Here is a 23,824-nt window from a genome sequence, read left to right on the forward strand (position 1 = left end):
TTAAAGGGGGTTCAGTTCCAGAACCCCACTTCCTGCCATGAATACCAAAATTCACGGGTGCTCAAGTCCTTTATAAAATAGTGTATTACTTGCATGTAACCTAGGTACATCCTCCTGTGTATTTTAATCTCTAGATTACTTATAATACTTCACAATGTAAATGCTGTGCAAATAGTTGCTAAACAGTATTGTTATTGTTTAAGGAATAATTACAAAAGAAAACAGTCTATAATGTTCAGTACAGATGCAACCATCCATTTTTTTACCCAAATATTTTCAATCCAGTTGAATCCATGGATACGGAGATTCAACTGTATGTGATCCTAAATATAGATATAGATATTAAGAGATGAAGTAAAGAGTAGGAAATATGTCAATGCTAATCAAGGTTTATAACTGAATAATAATTTACTCTGCTTTAGTTGTCTCATCTCTAAAATCAGAGGGCTAAATCAGAATGTCTAAATACTTGGCAACCTCTTTCTCTGATCATGTGATCAGTAGCACTTGCTTTCTGAGGATACTGATTTCTTCATAGAACAAGATGGAACAGGTTATTGAAGCCCTCTGGAAATATATTAAAGCAGTATTGGCTCATCATTGTGGCCATGTTTCCATGATCATAATGATCAGGTAGTGTATTTATTTTTCTCCTTTTCTCCTCAATCTTGTCCCTCCTGCCAGATTTGTTGCAGCAACTCATGCAGTAAGCCCAAAGATGCATTCTCTGGTCTATAACTGAATAGCTAAATCATATCTACTTTCTGTGCTTCTCTCCAGTGGGCTCTGCCTGTGTCCTGCTATTTACATTGTTATCTGTTTGTTGAGACTAGCTGGGCAATGTCTATGGCTCTGTGGTCCTCTCAGGGTTGAGATTCTATCTGGAGGTGTGATTTCCCTTTCACAGACCCCTGAGGTAGTTCCTCACATGCCCCTTTCCCTGCTGGGAGGTTCCCCGTGCCGAGGACTGATGAAGTGGCTGCAGTACCTTGACCTTGCCTGGGCCCTCCAGTTGGTGGCCCCAGCAAGTAGTTGCTGGTCTTTCAGCAAAGAAAACTCTCACAACTTGGAATGAGCACAACTTGATCACAGAGCGGGAGTACCACACAGACTCTCTTTTTCAAGAGATCAGAACAATGGTCTGTAATTCAAAAAGGAACACTGTTGGTTTTTTCAAAATGAAGATGACCCGTGCCTTTCCTCATGTCATGTTAGTAAACTTATAAAATAGTATAATGGTTACCCCTTACCTTCAGCACTTCATATATCTCTATTGCCCAAGTTAAGATCACTGTGATCTTCCTGTTATCCTTCCTCTTGTGTGTGTGGAACACTCTGAAGCTGTGTATATGCTGAGATAATTTATTGCTTTTATTCCCAGTGCATTGCAGTTGATCACCTTGAAGGCCTGCTGATCTCTTAAGATTAGAGGTTTATTCTTTACAGAAAAATCCTTGTTTCTACTCCATATACATTTATGCTAATCTACTCATTTGTTATTTGTTTCTATTATAATTATAGGTATATAACTGATTTGCTCTGTTTTTTTAAAAAGTCACCAAGTTGCTTTTAGGCCATTTATTTCTTGTAATGGAAATGTTTTTTCCAAATATGCTTTTGTTCTTAAAATATGTAAACTAAATTTTTAATCCCAGTTTAAGGCACATTGCTTACATTTGTTGATCACATATTTTCTGTAATACTTATTGAAGACTATTTTTTTAATCCTGAGAAACTTTTGCATTTGATGCAAAACATTTTCTAATGTGTCTGAGACACAAAGTAGTAACGCTTTGGATTTCTCTTCTCTCCTTATTTTCAGGGTGCTGGTTGCACAGCCCTGGTGGTAGCTGTAGTGGCAAGGAAGCTAGAACTTACCAAAGCAGAAAAACACGTGCACAATTTCATGATGGATACTCAGCTGACTAAAAGAGTAAGTTACTACCCATATATATTCAAAGAAAGAATATTATTGTGTTTTTTTCACTGTTAGGAAATATGGTTTTTATTTTGACATCTGAAGCTGAAATGACATGGTTTGAAAGTATAGGCATTCTTGGAATCAATTCCATTTTATCACATTTTGAGAATAGACTATTTCTAACTTTAGGTCAGTTAGGAAGTAATTGGGCAGTCTTGGTATTTGGATGAAGGTGAGTCACATAAATGTTAGGTATGCTTACTTCTTTAGATTTAATTATGGTATACAAGAAGAGACCAACTATTGAATTGAGTAGGAAGGAACATACTATTAATGTAAAATAGTAATTTGATGGGAAGGTAATTGAAAATGTTTACTGAACTTCTAAGATCAAGTCACTGTTCTCAAGACAGGGTCGCAAAGACAAATAAGAAACCACCACTAACTTTTAGAAGGCCAAGGCAGGGCCAGAAACAGGCTCTTTTCTTCACTTACAGGCCATAGAAGAGATGTTAAAAATAGTATACCATCCAGTTGGGCAACCACTGTCCAATTATTAGCAGAAGAACACAGTAATCACAGTGTTTAAGAGCACTTTCTGTGCCAGGAACTGCTCCAAGTGTGCCATGTGTATAAACTCACTTCATCCTCATAACAGCTTTATGAGGGAAGTGCTATTATTCTGGCCATTTTATAAATGTGGAAACTAAGACACAAAGGAGTTAGGTAACTTGCTCAAAGTCACCAGATCAAGGTAGAAAACTGTGCAAGAAGAGAAAGGTTTTTATTAGACTCAATTTTTAGCCTTTCTTGATAGTCACTTGAGACAAATGCCAAAGTCAAAAATAACTAAAAATTATTTTATAGTAGAGTCATCTTGCTGTGTAATAACTGCCCAATGTGGAATGCAATCAGGCTGTTGCTGAAATACCAAAATACATTGTCAACTTGGTAACTTTACCCATAAATGAATCAATAGATATTTAAAGCATAGTTCCAACTTTCAGTGGTTTCACTCACTCTTGATTTTGGTTGTATATTTAAAAGTAATCTTGTTTAATTTGGTTAATACTTCCTAATAGGCCAGTCATTTTAATGCAAATATAAATTTATGAAGATTATACTTAGGAAATGAAAACATGAATTGCAATTGACTGCTCATGCTAAGTCTTACCTATCAGACACTACTGTGATACTTCATTGCAGTTAGTAGGTCCACATCTATAGTAGACAATCAGAGCCTCCCAGGTTCAGATGCTACATTTTCAGCCTACAGTTACCACTTTGGAATGTCTTCTACTCTCCATGATTTACTCTCGTTTTCTTCAAACTCCTAAATTTGTTCTCAAAACTTGTGAACATCCCCGTATGAGAGTGTGCAGGGAAAAAGGTCAATGAGGAGCTAAATAAAGGCCTGGGTTCCTTTTACTTTTTAAAGACCTACTAGAGATAAAAATATGTGCCTATGAGATTAGTCTACATCTAATCCATAAATTGGAGCAGATGTTTTGTGTATTACATCATGTATGTGTTTGGTCCTTTCAGGGCTCTATGCTGGCAGTTTGTGTTTAAAAGTCACAAGTTTTATCATATTCAAAAGAACACTTGCATTAAGACCCTTGTAATCCATATTATTTTACCATGAAGATTATGCATTTTCTCAGGAATTAAGTTAATGCTACACTTAAGATATTAGGCAGAAAAATACCTTAAAATACCATGTCACCCATATGTTTGCCTGTAAATCTGAACAGAAAAAAAAAAAAAAGTGACAGAATCACAAATAAGAAAGCCAAATTAACATGTTTGGGCAGACTTCTCCATGTTTCATAAGCAGATTTTAATTTCCTCTTAAGAAGGAAGCATATAGTTTCTCTAAATATTATGTTGGAATATTGATATTCCATATCTTAATTATTAAAACATTTTAAGAGTTAAAAAGACTTTGAGTACAAGATTTGCAGTATCACACTGCCATCTGCCACCGTTGATAAAAAATATTTTGTGAAGTTCACTGAGGCCAACCAGTTTCATTTGGGAGACATTCCAGGTTGGTTTTATAGTGTAGTTGCTGTATTCCAGGCCCTCTCAAACTTGGCACTCGTGACCTTTTTGGCTGAATAATTCTTTCTCGTGTGGGGCTGTCCTGTGTGCTCTGGATGTTTATCACCATACTTGACTTCTACGTACTAGATGCCAGTAGCACTGCCCCCAACTTGTGACAACCAAAAATCCCTCGAGACAAAATCACCTGGAGGAGAGAAGCACCTTTTCATGTGCTGTTCCGCAAGGATTTGACATCTTAGAAAGGATAATCTCTCTTAAAAGATGTGGAGTCTACTGAATATATTGTAATTTCTTTTTTGGAATAACATATAAAAAATATACTATATACTAAATATGGTTGGCAAGCTGTGTCAACTGTTGAGGATCAACAGCTAAAGTATCATATTCGAGTATTCCAAAGATTTTAAGCTTTTCCAGTACTGACCACTCAGCAAATCAGGTGAAATCTTAGATGCTTCCTGCTTGGCAGAAAAATGCACTTGTGCTCTTGCTCATGGATCCCCTAAAGTCCAGTCAGAGGCCCCTTTAGAGAACTATGGATCCAGAATCTAGGTCTATGGATTTAGGTGATCTTCCTTCAGTTATTATGAATGAAAAGCATCTTCCCAGGCCAGGCGCGGTGGCTCACGCCTGTAATCCCAGCACTTCGGGAGGCCGAGGCAGGCAGATCACAAGGTCAGGAGATCGAGACTATCCCGGCCAACACGGTGAAACCCCGTCTCTACTAAAAATACAAAAAATACAAAAAATTATCCAGGCATGGTGGCGGGCACCTGTAGTCCCAGCTACTCAGGAGGCTGAGGCAGGAGAATGGTGTGAACCTGGGAGGTGGAGCTTGCAATAAACCGAGATTGCGCCACTGCACTGCAACCTGGGTGACAGAGCAAGACTCTGTCTCAAAAAAAAAGAAAAAAAAAGCATCTTCCCAAACTGACAAAGTTTTCTGATGATGCTACAGCTTTTTTGTTATAAGTTCTTGTATACTTTAAACTTCCTTTGGATAATATTGCCTGAATTGTCAGGTTATTACCTGTTGAAAGCTTTTCCATTAAGTACTGTTCTGGTTTCAAATTTTACATTTTTTATAATACTTATTTCATTACTACTTTTTAAAAGTAGAACTACTTTGCAGTATCTCTTGAGACTGGAGTCTCTTATAGGTCTGAGAAAAATACTGTAGTAGGCTTGCTGACTGATCCATTTTTATAGGCAAGATGTCACTAAATAAAGATATAAATGTGAAAATGACATTAGAAGAAAACAAATTGCTTTCTTATGATACCCATTCCTTTATTATATATACTCAACATGGTTTATATATACTCAACATGGTATATGCAAATAATAGCCATTTTACAGTCCTTTCATTATTTTATACAAAGTCATTAATGTAATGAGTATCATTTACTTGGAACTTGATTCCATTTGCTTATTTATGGAAATTCCAAATGGACTCATTTATAATTTTAACTTTTAAAATAATTCTAAAATGCTGAATGAATTCTAAAAACCATACCTCGTAACTTATTAGAGAAAAATACAACTATTCCCTGAAACACTATCTAGAAAGAAATCATATTTTCTGATGCTTAACAGGAGTAATAGTCACAGATGTTCTGAAATCTGAATATGACTCTAAAGAAAAAAGCAATATGAATGCTAAAAGATAGGCTATTCTCCCAGGAAAAAATGTAACATTCCAAGTCTTCCAGTTTGTATCTTTAGTGAACTGAACAATTTCTATGAAAAATTATTCATGTACAGATTTTCAGGGGAACAATTTTATATAAAAGTCGCTTCTCTGTATGACTACATTAACCAAGTAAAATACTGTATTTGAAAGTAGAACACTATTTATTGTACATCAGCACTGAGAAGATTGTTTTGTGTAATGCTAAAAATTTACATGACTTTCTGCAATTCAAAAATGGCCAACAGGTACATGTATCTAGAATAAACTAATGATTTTGAAGTGAAAACATAATACCATTATGTTGTCTCCTAGTTTAGTAAGACAGGACCAGCTATTTAATAGATTTGCAGTTTATCACCTTATAGGGGCAATATATTTACCACGCTGTATCTTTTGGAAATATATTATTATTACTATTCATTCCATTCTGAGCAAACAGGAAATCTTGTAGTTTGATCCCCAGAATACCTTTTTGGAAAAGAAACTTGAAAACAAGCAATTCCAAAACCCAGACATAATTTTTAAAGTTGCTAGATACCCCACAAAGGATAATTATACATATTAATGTCCACTGTGGGTGTTGTTAATCTGTTAAGAATTCTCAATCAGATCCATAATAAGAACACTATTATGCAGTTATATAATTTTGTTTCCTGCATGTCTCTTAACAAGGAACAGAAATTCTAAAGGATTTATTCTGTGTAGCTTTCACATTGTCCTTGGCTCACAGCCCAGGGGGTTAACACATGAAATGAATGAATCACTTGGCTATGTCCTGTTCCACAGCCACAACATTCACCCAGGCCTCATACACCTGACCTAAAGGAAAACTGGAGAGAGAGGGTGAGGCATGAACAAATCTATCCCTGCTGCTGCAAGGGCGGCTGAGAGCATATGGCGCCCTGGTGCATTCCCCTTGAATTGGGGAGGAGTGGAAGTGTTATGCTAAAAAAGCCTCTGAGAAAGCAGCAGGAGATAAAAACAACAACAAAGAAATGGAAGTTGAAAATGAAGATCCAAAATAGCCTTTTAAACAATGTTGTCATTACCTATATGCTATAGGTTTGAACAAAGCAAAGTTTTAATAAAAAGAATGAATGAAAAAGAATGAACAAAACCTCTGAGAATATGGGATTGTGTAAAGAGATCAAACCTACAACTGATTGGGGTACCTGAATGAGGAGTATGGGACCAAGTTGGAAAACATACTTCCGGGTATCATCAGGAGAATTTCCTCAGCCTAGCAAGACAGGCCAACTTTCAAATTCAGGAAATGCAGAGAATCCCCAGTAAGGTACTCCACAAGAAGGTTTACCCCAAGACAGAAAATCATCAGATTCTCCAAGGTCAAAATGAAAGAAAAAATGATAAGGGAAGCCAGAGAGAAAGGCCAGATCACTTATGAAAAAAAAAAAAAACCCATCTGACTAACAGTAGACCCCTCAGCAGAAATCCTACAAGCCAGAAGAGATTGGGGGCCCATATTCAACATTCTTGAAGAATTTCCAACCTAGAATTTCGTATCTGGCCAAACTAAGCTTCATAAGTGAAGGAGAAATAAAATCCTTTTCAGACAAGCAAATACTAAGGGAATTCATCATTACCAAGCCTGCCTTGCAAGAGCTCCTGAAGGAAGCACTAAATATGGAAAGGAAAAGCCGTTACCAGCCACTACAAAAACATACCGAAGTACACAGACCACTGACACTATAAAGCAACCAAATAAGCAAGTCTGCAAAGTAACCAGCTAGCATCATGATGGCAGGATCAAATTCACACAAAGCACTAGTAACCTTCAATGTAAATAGGCTAAATGCCCCAATTAAAAGTCAGAGAATGGCAAACTGGATAGAGCCAAGACCCATCAGTATGCTGTCTTCAAGAGACTCTCTCATGTGCAGACACACACATAGGCTCAAAATAAAGGGATGGAGGAAAATTTACCAACCAAATGAAAACTATAAGAAAAAAAGAAAAAAAAAAAAACAGGGGTTGAAATCCTAGTTCCTGGCAAAACAGACTTTAAACCAACAAAGATCAAAAAAGATGAAGAGCATTACATAATGGTAAAGGGTTCAATTCAACAAAAGAGCTAACTATTCTAAATATATATGTACCCAATACAGGAACACCCAGATTCATAAAGCAAGTACTTAGAGACCTACAAAGAGACATCGACTTCCACACAATAATAGTAGGAGACTTTAATACCTCACTGTCAGTGTTAGTCAGATAATTGAGACGGAAAATTAACAGAGATATTCAGGAACTGAACTCAGCTTTGGATCAAGTGGACCTGATAGCAACAGAATACACATTGTTCTCATCACCATGTGGCATTTACTGTAAAACTGATTACATAATCAGAAGTACAACACTCCTCACCAAATGCAAAAGAACTGAAATCATAACAAGCAGTTTCAGACTACAATGCAATCAAATTAGAACACAAGATTAAGAATTTAACTCAAGGCCGGGCACGGTGGCTCAAGCCTGTAATCCCAGCACTTTGGGAGGCCGAGGCAGTGAGGATCACAAGGTCAAGTCGAGACCATCCTGGCTGCTGCAGTTGAGCGATCTCTACTAAAAAATACAAAAACTTAGCCTGGCGGGTGTGGGGCACCTGTGAGTCCCAGCTACTCGGGAGGCTGAGGCAGGAGAATGACTAAACCCGGGAGGCGGAGCTTGTAGTGAGCTGAGATCCGGCCACTGCACTCCAGACCAGGCAACAGAGCAAGACTCCATCTCAAAAAAAAAAAAAAAAAAAAAAGAATTTAACTCAAAACCAAACAACTACATGCAAATTGAACAGCCTTCTCCTGAATGACTCTTGAGTAAATAATGAAATTAAGGCAGAAATCAAGAAGTTCTTTGAAACTAATGAGAACAAAGAGACAATGTAGCAGAATCTCTGGAATGCAGCTAAAGCAGTGTTAAGAGGAAAATTTATAGCACTCAATCCCCACACCAAAAAGCCAGAAAGATCTCAAGTTAACAACCTAACATCTCAACTAAAAGAACTGGAGAACCAAGAACAAACAAATCCCAAAGATAGCGGAAGACAAGAAATAACCAAGATCAGAGCTGATCTGAAGGAGACCGAGACACAAATAACCCTTCAAAAAAACAAATCAACAAATCCAGGAGCTGGCTCTTTGAAAAAATTAAAATAGACCACTAGATAGACAAAGAAGAAAAGAGCGAAGAGTAAAACACTATCAGAAATGATAAGGAGATATCACCACTGACCCCACAGAAACACAGACAATCATCAGAGAATGCTATTAAACACCTCTGTGCACATAAACTAGAAAATCTAGAAGAAATGGATAAATTCCTGGACACCTATACCCTCCCAAGACCGAACCAAGAAGAAATTGAATTCCTGAATTGACCAATAATGAGTTCTGAAATTGAGGCAGGAATAAATTGCCTACCAACCAAAAAAAAAAAAAAAAAAAAAAAAGCCCAGGACCAGATGCATTCACAACTGAATTCTACCAGAGGTACAAAGAAGAGCTGGTGCCATTTCTACAGAAACTATCCCAAAAAATCACAAAGGAGGGACTGCTCCCTAACTGATTCTATGCGGCTAGCATCATCCTGATACCAAAACCTGGCAGAGATAAAACAAAAAGAGAAAACTTCTAGTCAATATCCTTGACGAAAATTGATGAAAAAATCCTCAATAAAATACTGGCAAACCAAATTCAGCAGCACATCAAAAGGCTTATCCACCATGATCAAGTTGGCTTCATCCCTGGGATCCAAGATTGGTTCAACATATGCAAATCAATAAATGTGATTCATCACAATAACAGAACTAAACATAAAACCCACATAATTATCTCAATAGATGCAGAAAAGACCATCGAAAAAATTCAACATCCCTGCATGTTAAACGCTCTCAATAAACTAGGTATTGAAGGAACATACCTCAAAATAATAAGAGCCATCTATGACAAATCCACTGCCAGTATCATAATGGGCAAAAGCCAGAAGCATTCCCCTTGAAAACCAGCACAAGACAAGGATGCCCTCTCTCACCACTCCTATTCAACATAGTATGGGAAGTTCTGGCAGGGTAATCAGGTAAGAGAAAGAAAGAAAGGGTATTCAAATAGGAAGAGAGGAAGTCAAATTACCTTTGCAGATGACATGATCCTGTATCTAGAAAACCCCATCATCTCAACCCAAAAACTTCTTAAACTGATAAAAATCTCAGGATACAAAATCAGTGTGCAAAAATTGCTAGCATTCCTATATACCACCAACAGGCAAGCAGAGAGCCAAATCATGAATGAACTGCCATTCACAATTGCTGCAAAAAGAATAAAATATCTAGGAATACAGTTAACGAGGGAAGTGAAGGACCTCTTCAAGGAGAACTACAAACCAGTGCTCAAAGAAATCAGAAAGGACACAAACAAATTGAGAAACATTCCATGCTCATAGATAAGAATCAATATCATGAAAATAGCCATACTGCCCAAAGTAATTTAATAGTTTTAATGTTATTCCCATTAAACTACCATTGCCATTCTTCACAGATTTAGAAAAAAACTATTTTTAAATTTACATGGAACCAAACAAGAGTTGGAATTGCCAAGACAATCCTAAGCAAAAAGAACAAAGCTGGAGGCATCATGCTACCCAACTTCAAACTATATTATAGGGCTACAGTAACTAAAACACCATGGTAAACTGGTACAAAAACAGACACATAAACCAATGGAACAGATATGAAGGCCACACACGTACAACCATCTGATCTTCAGCAAACCTGACAAAAACAAGGAATGCAGAAGGAGTCCCTATTTAATAAATGATGCTGGGAGATCTGGCTGGCTATATGCAGAAAATTGAAACTGGATCCCTTCCTTACAGCTTATACAAAAATTAACCAAGGTGCATTAAATACTTAAATGTAAAACCCAAAACTATAAAAACCCTAGGAGAAAATCTAGGCAGTACCATTCAGGACATAGTCACAGGAAAAGATTTTATGACAAATGCCAAAAGCAATTGCAACAGGCAAAAATTGACCACTGGGATCTAATTAAACTAAAGAGTTTCTGCACAGCAAAAGAAGCTATTGACAAAGTGAACAGACAACCTACAGAATGGGAGAAAATTTTTGCAATCTATCCATCTGACAAAGGTCTAATACCCAAAGTCTACATTGCGCACTGCTTTGTTCCGTTGCTGTTTTTCTGACCCATTGGTTTTTACCCAGGGTTCTTACCTGGTTTTCCAGCTTCCTCACCAGGCAGGGATCTAGGCTTCTCCTCTATGCCTTGGACTGGTAAAATCAGAGAGAGAGCCTCCATCAGGGCCCCTTGCCAATCTTCCAGATATCTATAGTTGCTCAGAGATCTGAGACTGTCTCTTTCCTCACAGGGAAAGACTATTCCAACCCCAGAGACTGCGGGCCAGTCACTTCCCACTCCTCTCTCCGTAAAAGCAAAGTCCTCAAATAACGACTACTCATGCTGCACCCATTTCCTTACCTTTGAAAGGACATGAGGATCAGATGCAAAAAGCTTCTAAAGGTGGCTCTCCCTGCTGTCTGAGGAAGTGGAAGTATGAAGATGGATCGAAGAATTGACTTGAACTCCTTTTAGCTTCACTGTGGATGGTGGTGGTGTTACTTATACGCATTGCTGGCACTTGGCTTCTGTGTTGATCATTTTTCTGTTGGTCTGAGGATTCTCTCCATGCACAGAGTCTAATGGATATCCAGAGGCAGTGCATTACAAACCAGTCACTCCTAAAAGAAGCTTTAGTGTAAAAATACCACTCATTTTCTTAAAATGAGTTCCAGCAATATAATTTTGCTCAAAAAGAAAACTTTTTAGTTCCATGAAAAAGAATTCACCATCAGTTACCAAACCTGATGTTTTCTTTGCTAAAGTCAATAATATAAATACAAACTTGGGCCCACAGTTTAGTGTAATTCTAAAGCTCATTCTTATTGTAAATCTAATGATTGAGGGAACTTTAATATTCATTATCTCTAACTTTCTGATGTTCAAGAAAACGGAAGTCCTACAATGTTAGCTAATCGCTTCAACCTGACTTGGTTAGTGCAAAGTCAAGTACTTAGAACGCAGTTATCAATCTCAGCTCATTGTTTTGTCTTCCCCACTACATTGCCTTTCTTAAAAAGTTATCTTCCTCTACCTAGCACCCCAGTAACCTGTGACTCTCTTTGTGAAATATCCTTTATCCATCACTGAAAAGAATTAAATGGAACGACTTCTTACAGTAAGTAATCCAAAAGCCCAAGTGATAGCTGTGGGTCATCAGATCCCATAGTGTGAGCAAGGAAGAAGACAGAATCTGCCCTTGCTGGCCCTTTATCAGCTCCCAGGACTTGTTGAAGACTTTCCTCAAGAAAGCAAGTGATTGGATTAAGTATCCATGCCTTTCATCAGCTGCTGTAGGTCTTGGCAGTGTTACTGCAATGCTTTCACCCTTTTCATTTTTCCCATCCATTTGAAATGCAGTGTACCTAAATTTCCAACGAAATCATAACACAGACTCTGTCAGTTAATTAAAGTGTGCTAACAAGCATACAAATTGCTAAGTCACTCTGGGAGACTATCAGTTCTGGGTGTACTTATACATTCAGCACTGGAAACATGCCTTTCCAGTAGTACACAGCCAGAAATACCAAGCGGGTTTGCAAAGGACAGGATTACCCTTGGCCTCATGGCATTTTGTCTTTCTCCAGGGAAAGGAAGAACATGGAGACAACAATTGCAATACACAGTGGAGAACTCAACACCTCTTGATTAAAAAAAAAAAAAAAAAGATGAATAAAAAAGAAGTTTCCTGAAGGAGTAGGATAGAATTTACTGCAGAAAGAAAGTGGTAGTATCTCTCTATTTCAATTTAAGTGTTGTTCCCAGGCAGATACAGGTACTTCTAAAAAGACATAGATTCAAGAAAAATAGTATTTTGAGTCATAGTTACTAAATGAAGCTACAGCTCACAATGATCCTTGGGATGAAGACTATGACCCCCAGCAAAGTTACAAAGGATTCTGCTCTGGAATTTATCAACTGCTTTGTTTGTTCTCTTAACAGGTAAAAAATGCAGCTGCCAATGTACTCAGGGAAACATGGCTAATTTACAAAAATACAAAGCTAGTAAAAAAGATAGATCATGCAAAAGTAAGAAAACATCAACGAAAATTCTTGCAAGCTATTCATCAGTAAGTATCATTTTTCATTTTTATCCTGCTTTTGTGTCCTTGGCTTTCAATTTTTGCACTTGGTTGTTCTTGTTTCATAAGGAAAGAAAAAAGAAAACATTGTCATGTTTGCTTCCAGAAGATGTTATATGGCAATTTAATCATTCCACAGTAAGATCCTGAGAGTAACCTCAGTTCCTTTAATGGTTAAAAATCACTTATTAGTACTAGAATATTAGTTAAAATGTCTTCTCAGTTTCTCTTTAGAATAACTTCTGCTAAGATGATATTTCTTAATTTAACCTATTTATTCAGATAGTTTGCTCTAGGATATTTTTAGCTTTATTTTCTAAACATAGCTTCAAACATATTTATATGAATGTAGTGCATATAACTGATTTAATAGTTGAATTTTAAATTAGTTTTTAATCAGAAATTTGGCTGTGTTCATTTTAAATGTTCTAGTTTGTGTAGACCTTTTACTCTCTTATCATTATTTTAACTTTATCCAAACCACTATTGTTTAAGTCCTTTGTGCTGTTCCATTGTTGTATAATTAACATAGACTTTTAAAGTAACAATCTACATCTAGTAAGATGCATTGATAATTTTAAAGCACAGGGTCTTTCTCCTCCAGGCTGGCAGCATCCTTACTGTAAGTATTATTCATGTGGGTATCGATTGTCATGCCATGCAGACTTGCTCTTAATACCATTTCTGTATGGAGAAGAGCAGATACGGTCACATTTGTGGCTCAGAACAGTGGCTTTCTTTATGAAACCTACCAGGGTAATAATGGAAAGGTGGGTAAATACAAGATGCTTTGGCTATCCAATGAGATTTTTCTCTCAGAGCCAACTAGTATAACAGACAAGAAAACTCAGAGGCTGCAATTTTTATTTCGCATGTTCAGGTAATTCATATGTAATACGGTACCACTAACATTTTGTAGGAAATTACTAAGCATTCATCTTCTACCCTAGAATACAAAACCTGTCCATTGAACTGCCCTACTTAAATAGGTATCACTGAAAATGTAGAATATGTAATTATGGACAGATTCATACTTCCACAGAAATTAAAACTCAAGTATCCTGAGATTTATAGTAGAGGCAGGCTCTGCACATATGGTAGAGTATCTGGCCTTCATTGCTACTCACTCATGCTCTTTCCCCAGCTTTACTAACACACTTTCCTAAGATAGTGATGCTCTTTCCTCTGTAGCTCAGTGACTTGACACACCACCATGGTTTTTCTCCCTTTGTAAGGAAAACACAAGGCTGTAGTTTTCAAATAATACTCTTAAAATAAGGAAAAACACAGAAAGGAACATTATATTCCATCCGACTCACAAGAGGGAACTTGCTCTAGACCTTACAGTTACACTTATAATCCAGAACCACCACCCAGGAGCACTTGCCTAGACATCTTGATTCCTTGAAGTTTAGATTGAAGAGAATGAGAACGCTTCCTGCCTCCCCACCCAGAGATGCTGAGCTTTCGCCTCCATGTTCCTCAACCTATTTTCCTGTCAAACAGGCATCTTCCTCAAGGGACTCACCTCGCACAACTCTCCTATTACAGTGATCTTCCCCTGCTAAAACCATACTACACAGTAACCCCAACATTCATACAGGAGGTCCACAGGCCATACCATGGCAAAATCATTTTTGTACCTTTAATATTTTGATATTAACCTATATTTAGTATGTTAAAAAGAAACCTTACCTTAGTGCATGTGAGAAGAGATGTATGTCCAGGGCAGAAGGGTGTGAGATGACACGGCAGTAAGCAAGTGTGGTCGGTCTATGTGTTGAGCAGCCACACATTCCATTGCCTCCAGGATCTTATCTGGGTCCTTTCCTGTCAGTCTGACCTATCAAATAGAAAATTACATGTGATTTACCTTTAATAATTTTTCATATAACAACAAATCCAAAAAAATGCTGTGATAGTTTTTGTAATACGGTTTTGTAGCCATGTGCAGTGGGAATTTGTATTACATCTTATAAGACTGTTCTGGACTATTATGTTCAGAATACATTCACATTCAAAAGCCTGGGGGAGAATTTAGGGGTTTTTACTGTAAAATGCTTTCAACTTTGCTGTAGGTTATTACATTTTTACATTAAAATATTATAAAAAAAAGTATTTGGGGAAGCTTAAAAACTGTCACTAAGCAAGTTGCAAATGCACCCTACAAGGCATGTCAGCCCTTTCTTAAGGGTGGGTACTGTGGAGTCGCTTGCACGGGGTCTCTTAGCATACAGTATTTGGACAGAGTGACAGAGGAAGCTACTTGTGATTTTTCTGCTTCTGTCAGACATTTCTTATTCTGTTTCTTCTGTAGCAATGTGTACTTCTAAAGTAGATAAGCTTCAGGCAACTCAGAAATGCTCTGAATTGCTTTATAAATTTTTCTAGGGGTTACCGGGTTTCCGTTGAGGTGGGGGACATTTATACTTTGTAAAAGTGTAACTATGTTTATTCATACAAGCTTTGTTTGGCTAGATCATTCTAATCATGCATACTTACCTTTCATTTTAGCTTAGTGTTGGAAGTTAGGGAGTGAAGTCATAGGGAAAGCACATAGGGCTCGATTCCTACGGGCAAGGCTTCCATTGCCCACTGTGCAGATCCACTGAGACCCTCAGCCTTATCTGTCGGCACTGGGTACAATCAGACCTTACTAGCTGAAGAAAAATGTTAAAATTCATTCGATAGATCACTCCTGGCCTCTCCTACTCTCTGATTTGTCCTGAGTGCTTTTTCAGCAGCTCTCTGCTTCTACCAGTCCCTGCTGTCTCAACTCTGTTTCTCTTTTCCAAACTTCATAGCCTCTCTATCCTCTGTTGGATGCTGAACTGTCCAGGCCTGTGCCCTCTTTTCAGTAATTTTCTTTTTAGATTGTCACTTAGTGCCATGAAGTGTTCTCTTTCTCTTAACTTTTAACCCTTTTTCTGGTAGCAACCTTACCTTTAAAGTTTATCATTCTTTTATTTCAACTATGGACCAACATGAATTTGTTTCGGAGCCAAGAAATCCAATCTACTTGATTTGTATATCATGAGAGTTGGATTACCTGCCTTTCAGAAACCCCAGGCTTCTGAGTTGTCCTAATTTAGAAAAGATGTGCCCCCCGACAAAAAAACAATTATAATGCCTTTGTTTCAAATATTGTTCTTTTAACCATATCACATTCATATTAGGCAAAAATATTTCTTGTTGTTGACTTGAACATCAAATATCAAGAGGCCATGATGACTTTATGCATGCTCTTCCTTCTGAACTCTTATTCAGAAGGAAGCTGAGTGCTTTCAGATGGGAAAGTATAGTAGCAATGAAGAAGGATAATGGAATAGTGTTTCTCTTTGGCCAATATGTCAAAATCCTGCAGAACCATAACAGGATCTTCCAGCTAATGAATCGAGCCCCCTGTGCACAACTGAACACCACATTGTGTTATTTTGTTCCAGAATATTTTACAGTTTCTTTTCTTTTGTTTTGTCTTTTTATTTCAACAAAATGAAAATAGAGCTCGGAAGTAAGTTGTGTGAGCCGCTCCTTTCAACATTTGCAGAATTTTCTACTGGCTGCATGCACCCAGCGGATCCTTTATTTGTGAATTTTAGTAGTCTGATTGCTGCTATGGAAATGTGATCCAAAATCATGATATTTTCCTGTGATAAGTGAAGTTCACAAGGAAGAAATCAACATATGTTTCTTATTCTTCTTTTTTGGGGGGAAAAAAGTGTAATACACATCTGCATGTTACCTTTTATTCTGGCAGCTGCAGCTTAAGCAGGCTTTTTCTATCAGCTCTCCTACATTACAGGCAGTGTAAGAAACAAACAACAAGACAAGATGATTTCTGGAAGCTAAAGGAATTCCAATCGAATAGGGCTACTCTATGTCAGCTTTCCAGATTCGTAGAAAATAAAATGGGCAAAATTCTACTGTCAGACATAGTATAGTAATCCAAGAGAAGTAAACTCGGCCCCGTTGTTTCCAAGATGAAGTACCCACTTAAGCTAAGAAACTGCCACTGGCTGTTCTAATCTGACTTGTAGAATTCAGGACTTTCTCTGTACTCATTACTTGCTGGAGGCATCTGGTCCAGAGCCCAAACTTCTGTCATTTCTGTGCCACCAATACTACAACTTAAATTTGAAAATGAAACTTTATACAAATTCCTTTATAGAAATTTTAATCCATTTTTATACAAATGGATTAAAAATATTACGAAGAAAGGTAAAGGGAATTGTCAATTGATAGTTGGAATACTGGTATTGAATTCTAGCCATAGGCTGTTGCCTGCAGAAAGCTCTGAGCTGAGATTCTGCTCTTTTTTTAAAAAAAAAAAAGCAGGTGTTAGGAGACAAAGACAGAGTGGGACCAGCCTGTGACGTTTTTCTTGCAGTAATGAAGAATTAGAAGAGAACTGAAAGGAATAACTGTTTTCCATCTTAAGTATCACTTAAAGTCATCCAGGATACCTCTGTTGGTATGAATCCAGCAGTGCAGAAACATTGTTCTAATCTAACACACTTCATTCCATATGTGAGGAAACTAAAGGTCCAGTTAGAGTCAGTGAGGATGGAATCCACTGTTGTACATTGCTCTTTCTTTAGTACACTTCCGTGTAATGAACCATAGATATCTAAGTGTTCTTTTTAGGAGGTATAGGGTGGGGGTAGTTGCCTGTTTTTCAAAGGCACACATCAAAAATTGTAACCCTATTAATTACTAAAGGAAATTTTTCTCAACAATATATTGGATCTAAATACATGCTTGTAAATTTATTTTAGACTAGGACATATTCCATCTCTATAATAGCATAAAAAGGAGCCAGTTAACTTCGTTCCAGTGTTCTAATAAACACATAGTCGCAATGAGAAGTTATAACCTTCAACTGTTGTAGATTGGTAAAGATCGTGTTGTAGGTAGGTGTCAGCTAAACTTACTGGCAGAAGGCACTGCATCTTCACTGTAGAGCAGATTTGGTGACATATTGGATATCCTAGTTTCAGAACAAAATCACTGAACATTATGAACATATTACAGAAATCTCCCTGGCAGTAAAATCTTGCCCTGTGAGTTTTTATTCCTTCCACATAATTACCTTTCATTTCAATTGAAAAATAATACAAAATACTCTCTCTAGCATTAAAACTATACTTTGTAAAATGACTTGTCATCAAAGTAAAATAAGATTGGCATGACTGTTTGTTTGTTTGTTTTCATTAAATAGTTTAGAAGAACCTACTTCTCTTTTGGGAAAAAGCTTTTAGTTGTTAGCTTAAGGAACAACAAACCACATTTGTCTTATTGGAAAATCTTTCTTGGTACACAGTCAACACTGAATAAATATTTGTTGAAAAATAATATAGTAAATAAAGAATAGCAGAGTTCTTACCTAAAAATGTTTCCTAATACCATTTTTTGACTCTTAATTTACTCCTCATCAGGTACATACAATGATATTTAACAGTAGCTCAACATAATCTTACGAGTAGAGACTCCATCTGCCAGATACTATAATTGTCCTCTGACTTTTATCTACACTGAAAATTAAGGGAAATTTTTCCTAGGAAATGGTCTGGCCTCCCTTCAAATTTAATGGCAGTTCAAGATAAAAGTTAAACGAAATACAGTGAAGAAAAAGATAATAATTATGTGTTTTGTGTTATATTGCTGCTGGTTGAATAAAAGTTTTTTTTTTGTTAATAAGAATCTCACTTATCACTGTGTTTTCATCAGGTTCAAATACCTAACCCAATCCATTTAAGACTAAACAGGGCTAATACCTGTATCTAGTCATGTAGGCATAGGAAGGTGCTCATTGCTCCAACATCAATGAAATTCCAGTTGCTTTGCATATTTCTTCCTATGTCTATTTGTCATGATACTGGGGCTTTAAGGAATGTTTTGGCTTTTTCTCATATGGTTAAATCCTTATGAGTCTTTCTGAATCCAACTTTACCTGGTAAATAGTTGTCCTAAGGACATCTCATCTATTGCTGTCTCTCTCCTTTCTTTTTTGCGGTGTTGGGGAAGCATGCTTCTCATTGAACCAGACACATAACCAGTTTGGACTTACCCCAGATATTCAAGGCATTATCCATGCAGTTATTTGCTCTTGTCAATTTTGTGCATGCTCTTTGGAAGGCATAAGATTGCTGTAGAAAGAAGGGAACCTTTCTGATATCAGATTCTGTCTTTTAGATTAAGAAGTGTAAAAATGGAGCAGAGGAAACTGAATGACCAAGCAAACACCTTGGTGGACTTGGCAAAGGTAAGTCTGAGGTGCTTAGCCCTCATAGTTGCATCTGTTGAAATCAGCCACTGCACAGTCACTAATCATTCATGTTTCAAGAGGATCCCAACCCAAATTTAATTAGTAAATCAAACCAACCAAGCACCCTAAAATGATGGTCCAAGTTAAAAGAATGTTTCTATAACTCTCATTTAATGTACTCTTTCCCTGTTACGTTATTCAACCCCATTCTGAAAACATTCCTAGTTACAGTGATTTGGAAGTACCATAAGAAGCTTAAGTGGAATAGGAGACAATACCTGTGGGATTTTTATTTGCATGTAAATCTCATCCCAATAAGAGCAGAACTGCATCCGAGGTGTGAGTGTGATATTCAGGAATGAATAGGACTCATCAATTAAATTTTGTTCTATGTATTTTAAGCAAACTCAAAAGAATGCAAAGTTGAAATAAAAATAAAAGATACCACCTGTAATCCCAGCACTTTGGGAGGCCGAGACGGGCGGATCACAAGGTCAGGAGATCGAGACCATCCTGGCTAACCCAGTGAAACCCCGTCTCTACTAAAAAATACAAAAAACTAGCCGGGTGAGGTAGCGGGCGCCTGTAGTCCCAGCTACTCGGGAGGCTGAGGCAGGAGAATGGCGTCAACCCGGGAGGCGGAGCTTGCAGTGAGCTGAGATCTGGCCACTGCACTCCAGCCTGGGCGACGGAGCGAGACTCCGTCTCAAAAAAAATAATAATAATAAAAAATTAAAAAATAAAAGATACCAGAAATTACATCCTAAAATGAAAGTTATCACCCCAAAGTGATCATTTTTTATGGTTCTTTCTCCATTTCATTATTTCAAAATCATACCACTTTTTAAAAAGTATATTAACGGTCTCCAAATTATTCTACCTTATTTGCAACATTTATCTGATCAATTTCTGGTTGTTTCTCCCCACATAAAACCCATCCTTATAACATAAATATTTGTCAGCAATCAAAACATTGCATTTTCCTGGTTGAGTTCTAAAGGTGGTATTAGAATAGCATTTATATAATTGTTCAGCCTTTTACCCAAATGCTTTGAAAGAGACAACTCTCAGTTGCATCTTACAAACTGTTTTTTTTGTTTGAGAAATAGCCATGATTTTACTAAAGCCTCAAGTATAATCCATAAAAATTACAAGTATTTGTTCTAGTCTCATTAAATAATGCATCTGAATTACATTCATTTCAATGTATATCAGTACCACATACTAGATGAAGATGCTAAGTATTTAATGATTTACCCTAGGAGAGCATATATCATGCATATAAACTGGACAGCACACATATATAAGGTATGAAGACATTCTCGATTAATGTGTGTAAATGTGGCTGTTACTTGGACATATGAAAAAAAGATGGGCAAGCTCCATCACTCCTAGGTTAAATGATTTTTAATGGATATTTTTATGGAAAAATGAACAGACCACATTGGAATATGATGCAGAGATGTAATTTTACTTCAAGAGTACCACTGTGAGGCAAGATGCTATTTCTTTATTAATGTACTTATTATGACCACAGGACTGTACGTACCATAAAGGCTCAGTATTTTTGTAAATGAATGGATGCTGTTCACATATTCTCAAGACTGTGTAGTAAAATTAAGTGTATGCACTATGTCTCTGATCAAACTGAAACAAGGTGCCTATATTCTGAATGATAACTCCCTTATCAGTTCATTTACCATCTTTAAAAGATTGTTAAGCAGAAGAGCATATGATAGAAGAGAAATGAAGTAGAAGGAAGGACAGCTTAAATGAAGGGATCTCAGACTTGGGAAAGTCTGCACTAAACTAAGATTAAAACCTTTTCTTCCCCTTCACTAGCCTTTCCCCTTTCTAGCTCTGAGCTGATCAGTCCTTTCTCTTTGTCTTTGGCTACTCAGGAAATATACCTAGAAATCCGAGTTATGGATATCCTGTGATCAAGACAGTCGATTTCAAGGTTCACTAGGAATCCAGAAACATTTTCCTATTTTAACCACTTAGCTTTGATTAAGCCTTAGCCAGTAGGTCAGAGCCACAGCCAACAAGGTAGACTGGTAACTTTAGTATCTCCCTCAACTAATATTCTCTCAATTATCTGTAAAATTTCCATTTGACCCAATGGAGAGAGGCCTATAATTTGAAACAAAGGACAACAAACAATATTTAGGAATTTATTGCTTTAAATTACAAAATTGTAAAACCAGTTAATCCTAAACTTCATTTATATTTTACCCTCAACATTTCTGCTAAATCCCAATACTGATTCTGCCCATTTTTTAAAAATTACCCCTGCCCTAATGTTATGTGTTGCAAAATGAATTTGATGTGTACTAACCTTTGTGACAACCTTTAACATACATATATAAATATTAAATTGAAATGTTTTTGTCTATCCTGATACCACCTACAATCATTGGGCATACCACCAGTAGCAGTACCTGCTCCACATTTTCTACAACTGAACCAAAGATCTTATATTTCTGTTATAAATCCTAGCATTGAACAGATACAATGAATTGACTTTGCAAGATGAGCTGTTCAGTTTGCTGACACCCCTGTTATACTGAATGCCACCAGCAAGAGACTGGAGCTAAACCTCTGAGAGGTGGACAGTTTGTGTTCAGGGCAAGTATAATTAACCTTCTCAATCCTGTTTTTCAGACCCAGAATATCATGTATGATATGATTTCTGACTTAAACGAAAGGAGTGAAGACTTCGAGAAGAGGATTGTTACCCTGGAAACAAAATTAGAGACTTTGATTGGTAGCATCCACGCCCTCCCTGGGCTCATAAGCCAGACCATCAGGCAGCAGCAGAGAGATTTCATTGAGGCTCAGATGGAGAGCTACGACAAGCATGTCACTTACAATGCTGAGCGGTCCCGGTCCTCGTCCAGGAGGCGGCGGTCCTCTTCCACAGCGCCACCAACTTCATCAGAGAGTAGCTAGAAGAGAATAAGTTAACCACAAAATAAGACTTTTTGCCATCATATGGTCAATATTTTAGCTTTTATTGTAAAGCCCCTATGGTTCTAATCAGCGTTATCCGGGTTCTGATGTCAGAATCCTGGGAACCTGAACACTAAGTTTTAGGCCAAAATGAGTGAAAACTCTTTTTTTTTCTTTCAGATGCACAGGGAATGCACCTATTATTGCTATATAGATTGTTCCTCCTGTAATTTCACTAACTTTTTATTCATGCACTTCAAACAAACTTTACTACTACATTATATGATATATAATAAAAAAAAGTTAATTTCTGCACATACTTGTTTGGTCACTTGACATTTCTAAAGCTTCACTTTTCTCACATTATTTTCAAGGTAAAATAGCCAATTATCATCTGATGCACACTGATAATTTTGATAGCCAAAAGTTTGGCTGGTTGGAAAAAAAGACTTTCAATTCCTCTCTACCCTAAGATTTTTCTCTTGTTATGAATCATTTGCATCAGTCATTTGAACCAGGATAGCTTACCAGTTTTTGGGTTGCATTGTCTCATTTTTAATTCAATTTTTTTTCAAAATGTAGAAAGTCAGTCTTTTATCAGAACATATACAAATAAGGAGTAGAGATGCTTTCAAGAATTTTTTAATTCCCAGTTTACTAGCAAATTTATAGGAACAAAGTATCAGGGTACATCACTGTCTGTAAACAGATGGTGCAGAATTTTAGTTCTAAACTAGTTATTTCGTATCTTTCCATTTATTTATTATGAAAGGCCAAGCATGCACTTTAAGTGTTTGGGGCCTACATGTGTATATTCATAGATACATGTTTGCATACAACAGCATAATGAGCATACATAAGCCTAACTCCTAACATATCCTCTAGTAAGTGATCTCATCTTGGTCTGTACTTACATATTTAACACAAGTGAATAGCGTCTAGTAAATTTCACGTGTTTTAGGACACTTGTTTCCTGGATGGTTAAGGTCAGTTTGTGTGAAAGAGAACTGAGTGGTTATTGCTACAAACCTAGCTGTTTGCAGATTTGCTCTAAGAATCCACTGGGTTTAGAAGAACCATGTGTGAGATGATAGCAATATGGAATTTCCTCATGTGGTGTTATTCCCTGGAGTTTACAAGAAAGCTGATGGTGGTAGGGATAATGCGTCATAAAAATAAGGCTTCGTTTGGACATCTCTGAAAGCAACCTGCTTGTATCAGCCTAAACCTAAAAATATTCAATTTTCAGGGCAATCTGCTTCAGAAGCTTTTGTCCCCCCTCCACTTCATTTTATACCATACCCTTTGGTGTCAACCTTACAACATTCAAGTTGCTAGTATGTTTTTCCTTCTTTAGCACAAACTAGAGTGATATATTTGATCCACCCTACATAGTCCAATGGATAAAATAACATTTATAACATTCTGCATAAATAATTTAAAAACCAAACAGTTCCTTTCAATATCAAGGATATAAAACTATGATTGCTTTAGATTGCATGAGAACCACTTGCCATTTACTGTCTATCCAAAATGGCTGAAACTAAAGTCCATTCATATAGCTTATATAGGCCTCTGTTGGATGAGAATGAGGCTTGGAATTTTTTTTTTTTTTTTTGATAATAAGTGAAAGGAAACAAGAACACTGGTTATAGAAACATATTGCCAAGTTAAATGAACATCAAGATCCTACTT

General features: G+C 36.9%; 1 protein-coding gene across 3 annotated transcripts in view; it reads left to right on the forward strand.

Annotated features, from left to right (window-relative positions):
- Positions 1 to 22,446, forward strand: part of KCNN2 (potassium calcium-activated channel subfamily N member 2) — a 138,517-nt gene extending 116,071 nt beyond the window's left edge. For 2 of the 3 annotated variants that reach the window (XM_017959787.3, XM_003900003.4), the window contains 4 exons: positions 1,823 to 1,933; positions 12,773 to 12,900; positions 19,105 to 19,174; positions 21,842 to 22,446. In XM_017959787.3, the coding sequence (XP_017815276.1) occupies positions 1,823 to 1,933; positions 12,773 to 12,900; positions 19,105 to 19,174; positions 21,842 to 22,129 (597 nt within the window). In that variant the 3' untranslated portion in view covers positions 22,130 to 22,446. Of the gene's footprint in view, positions 1 to 1,822; positions 1,934 to 12,772; positions 12,901 to 16,414; positions 16,424 to 19,104; positions 19,175 to 21,841 lie in introns of all 3 variants that reach the window. The other variant, XM_017959786.2, reaches the window with a different exon arrangement.
- The last annotated feature ends 1,378 nt before the right edge of the window (positions 22,447 to 23,824 follow it).

This window comes from Papio anubis, chromosome 5 (assembly GCF_008728515.1).
Source record: "Papio anubis isolate 15944 chromosome 5, Panubis1.0, whole genome shotgun sequence".
Classification (NCBI taxonomy): Eukaryota; Metazoa; Chordata; class Mammalia; order Primates; family Cercopithecidae; genus Papio; species Papio anubis.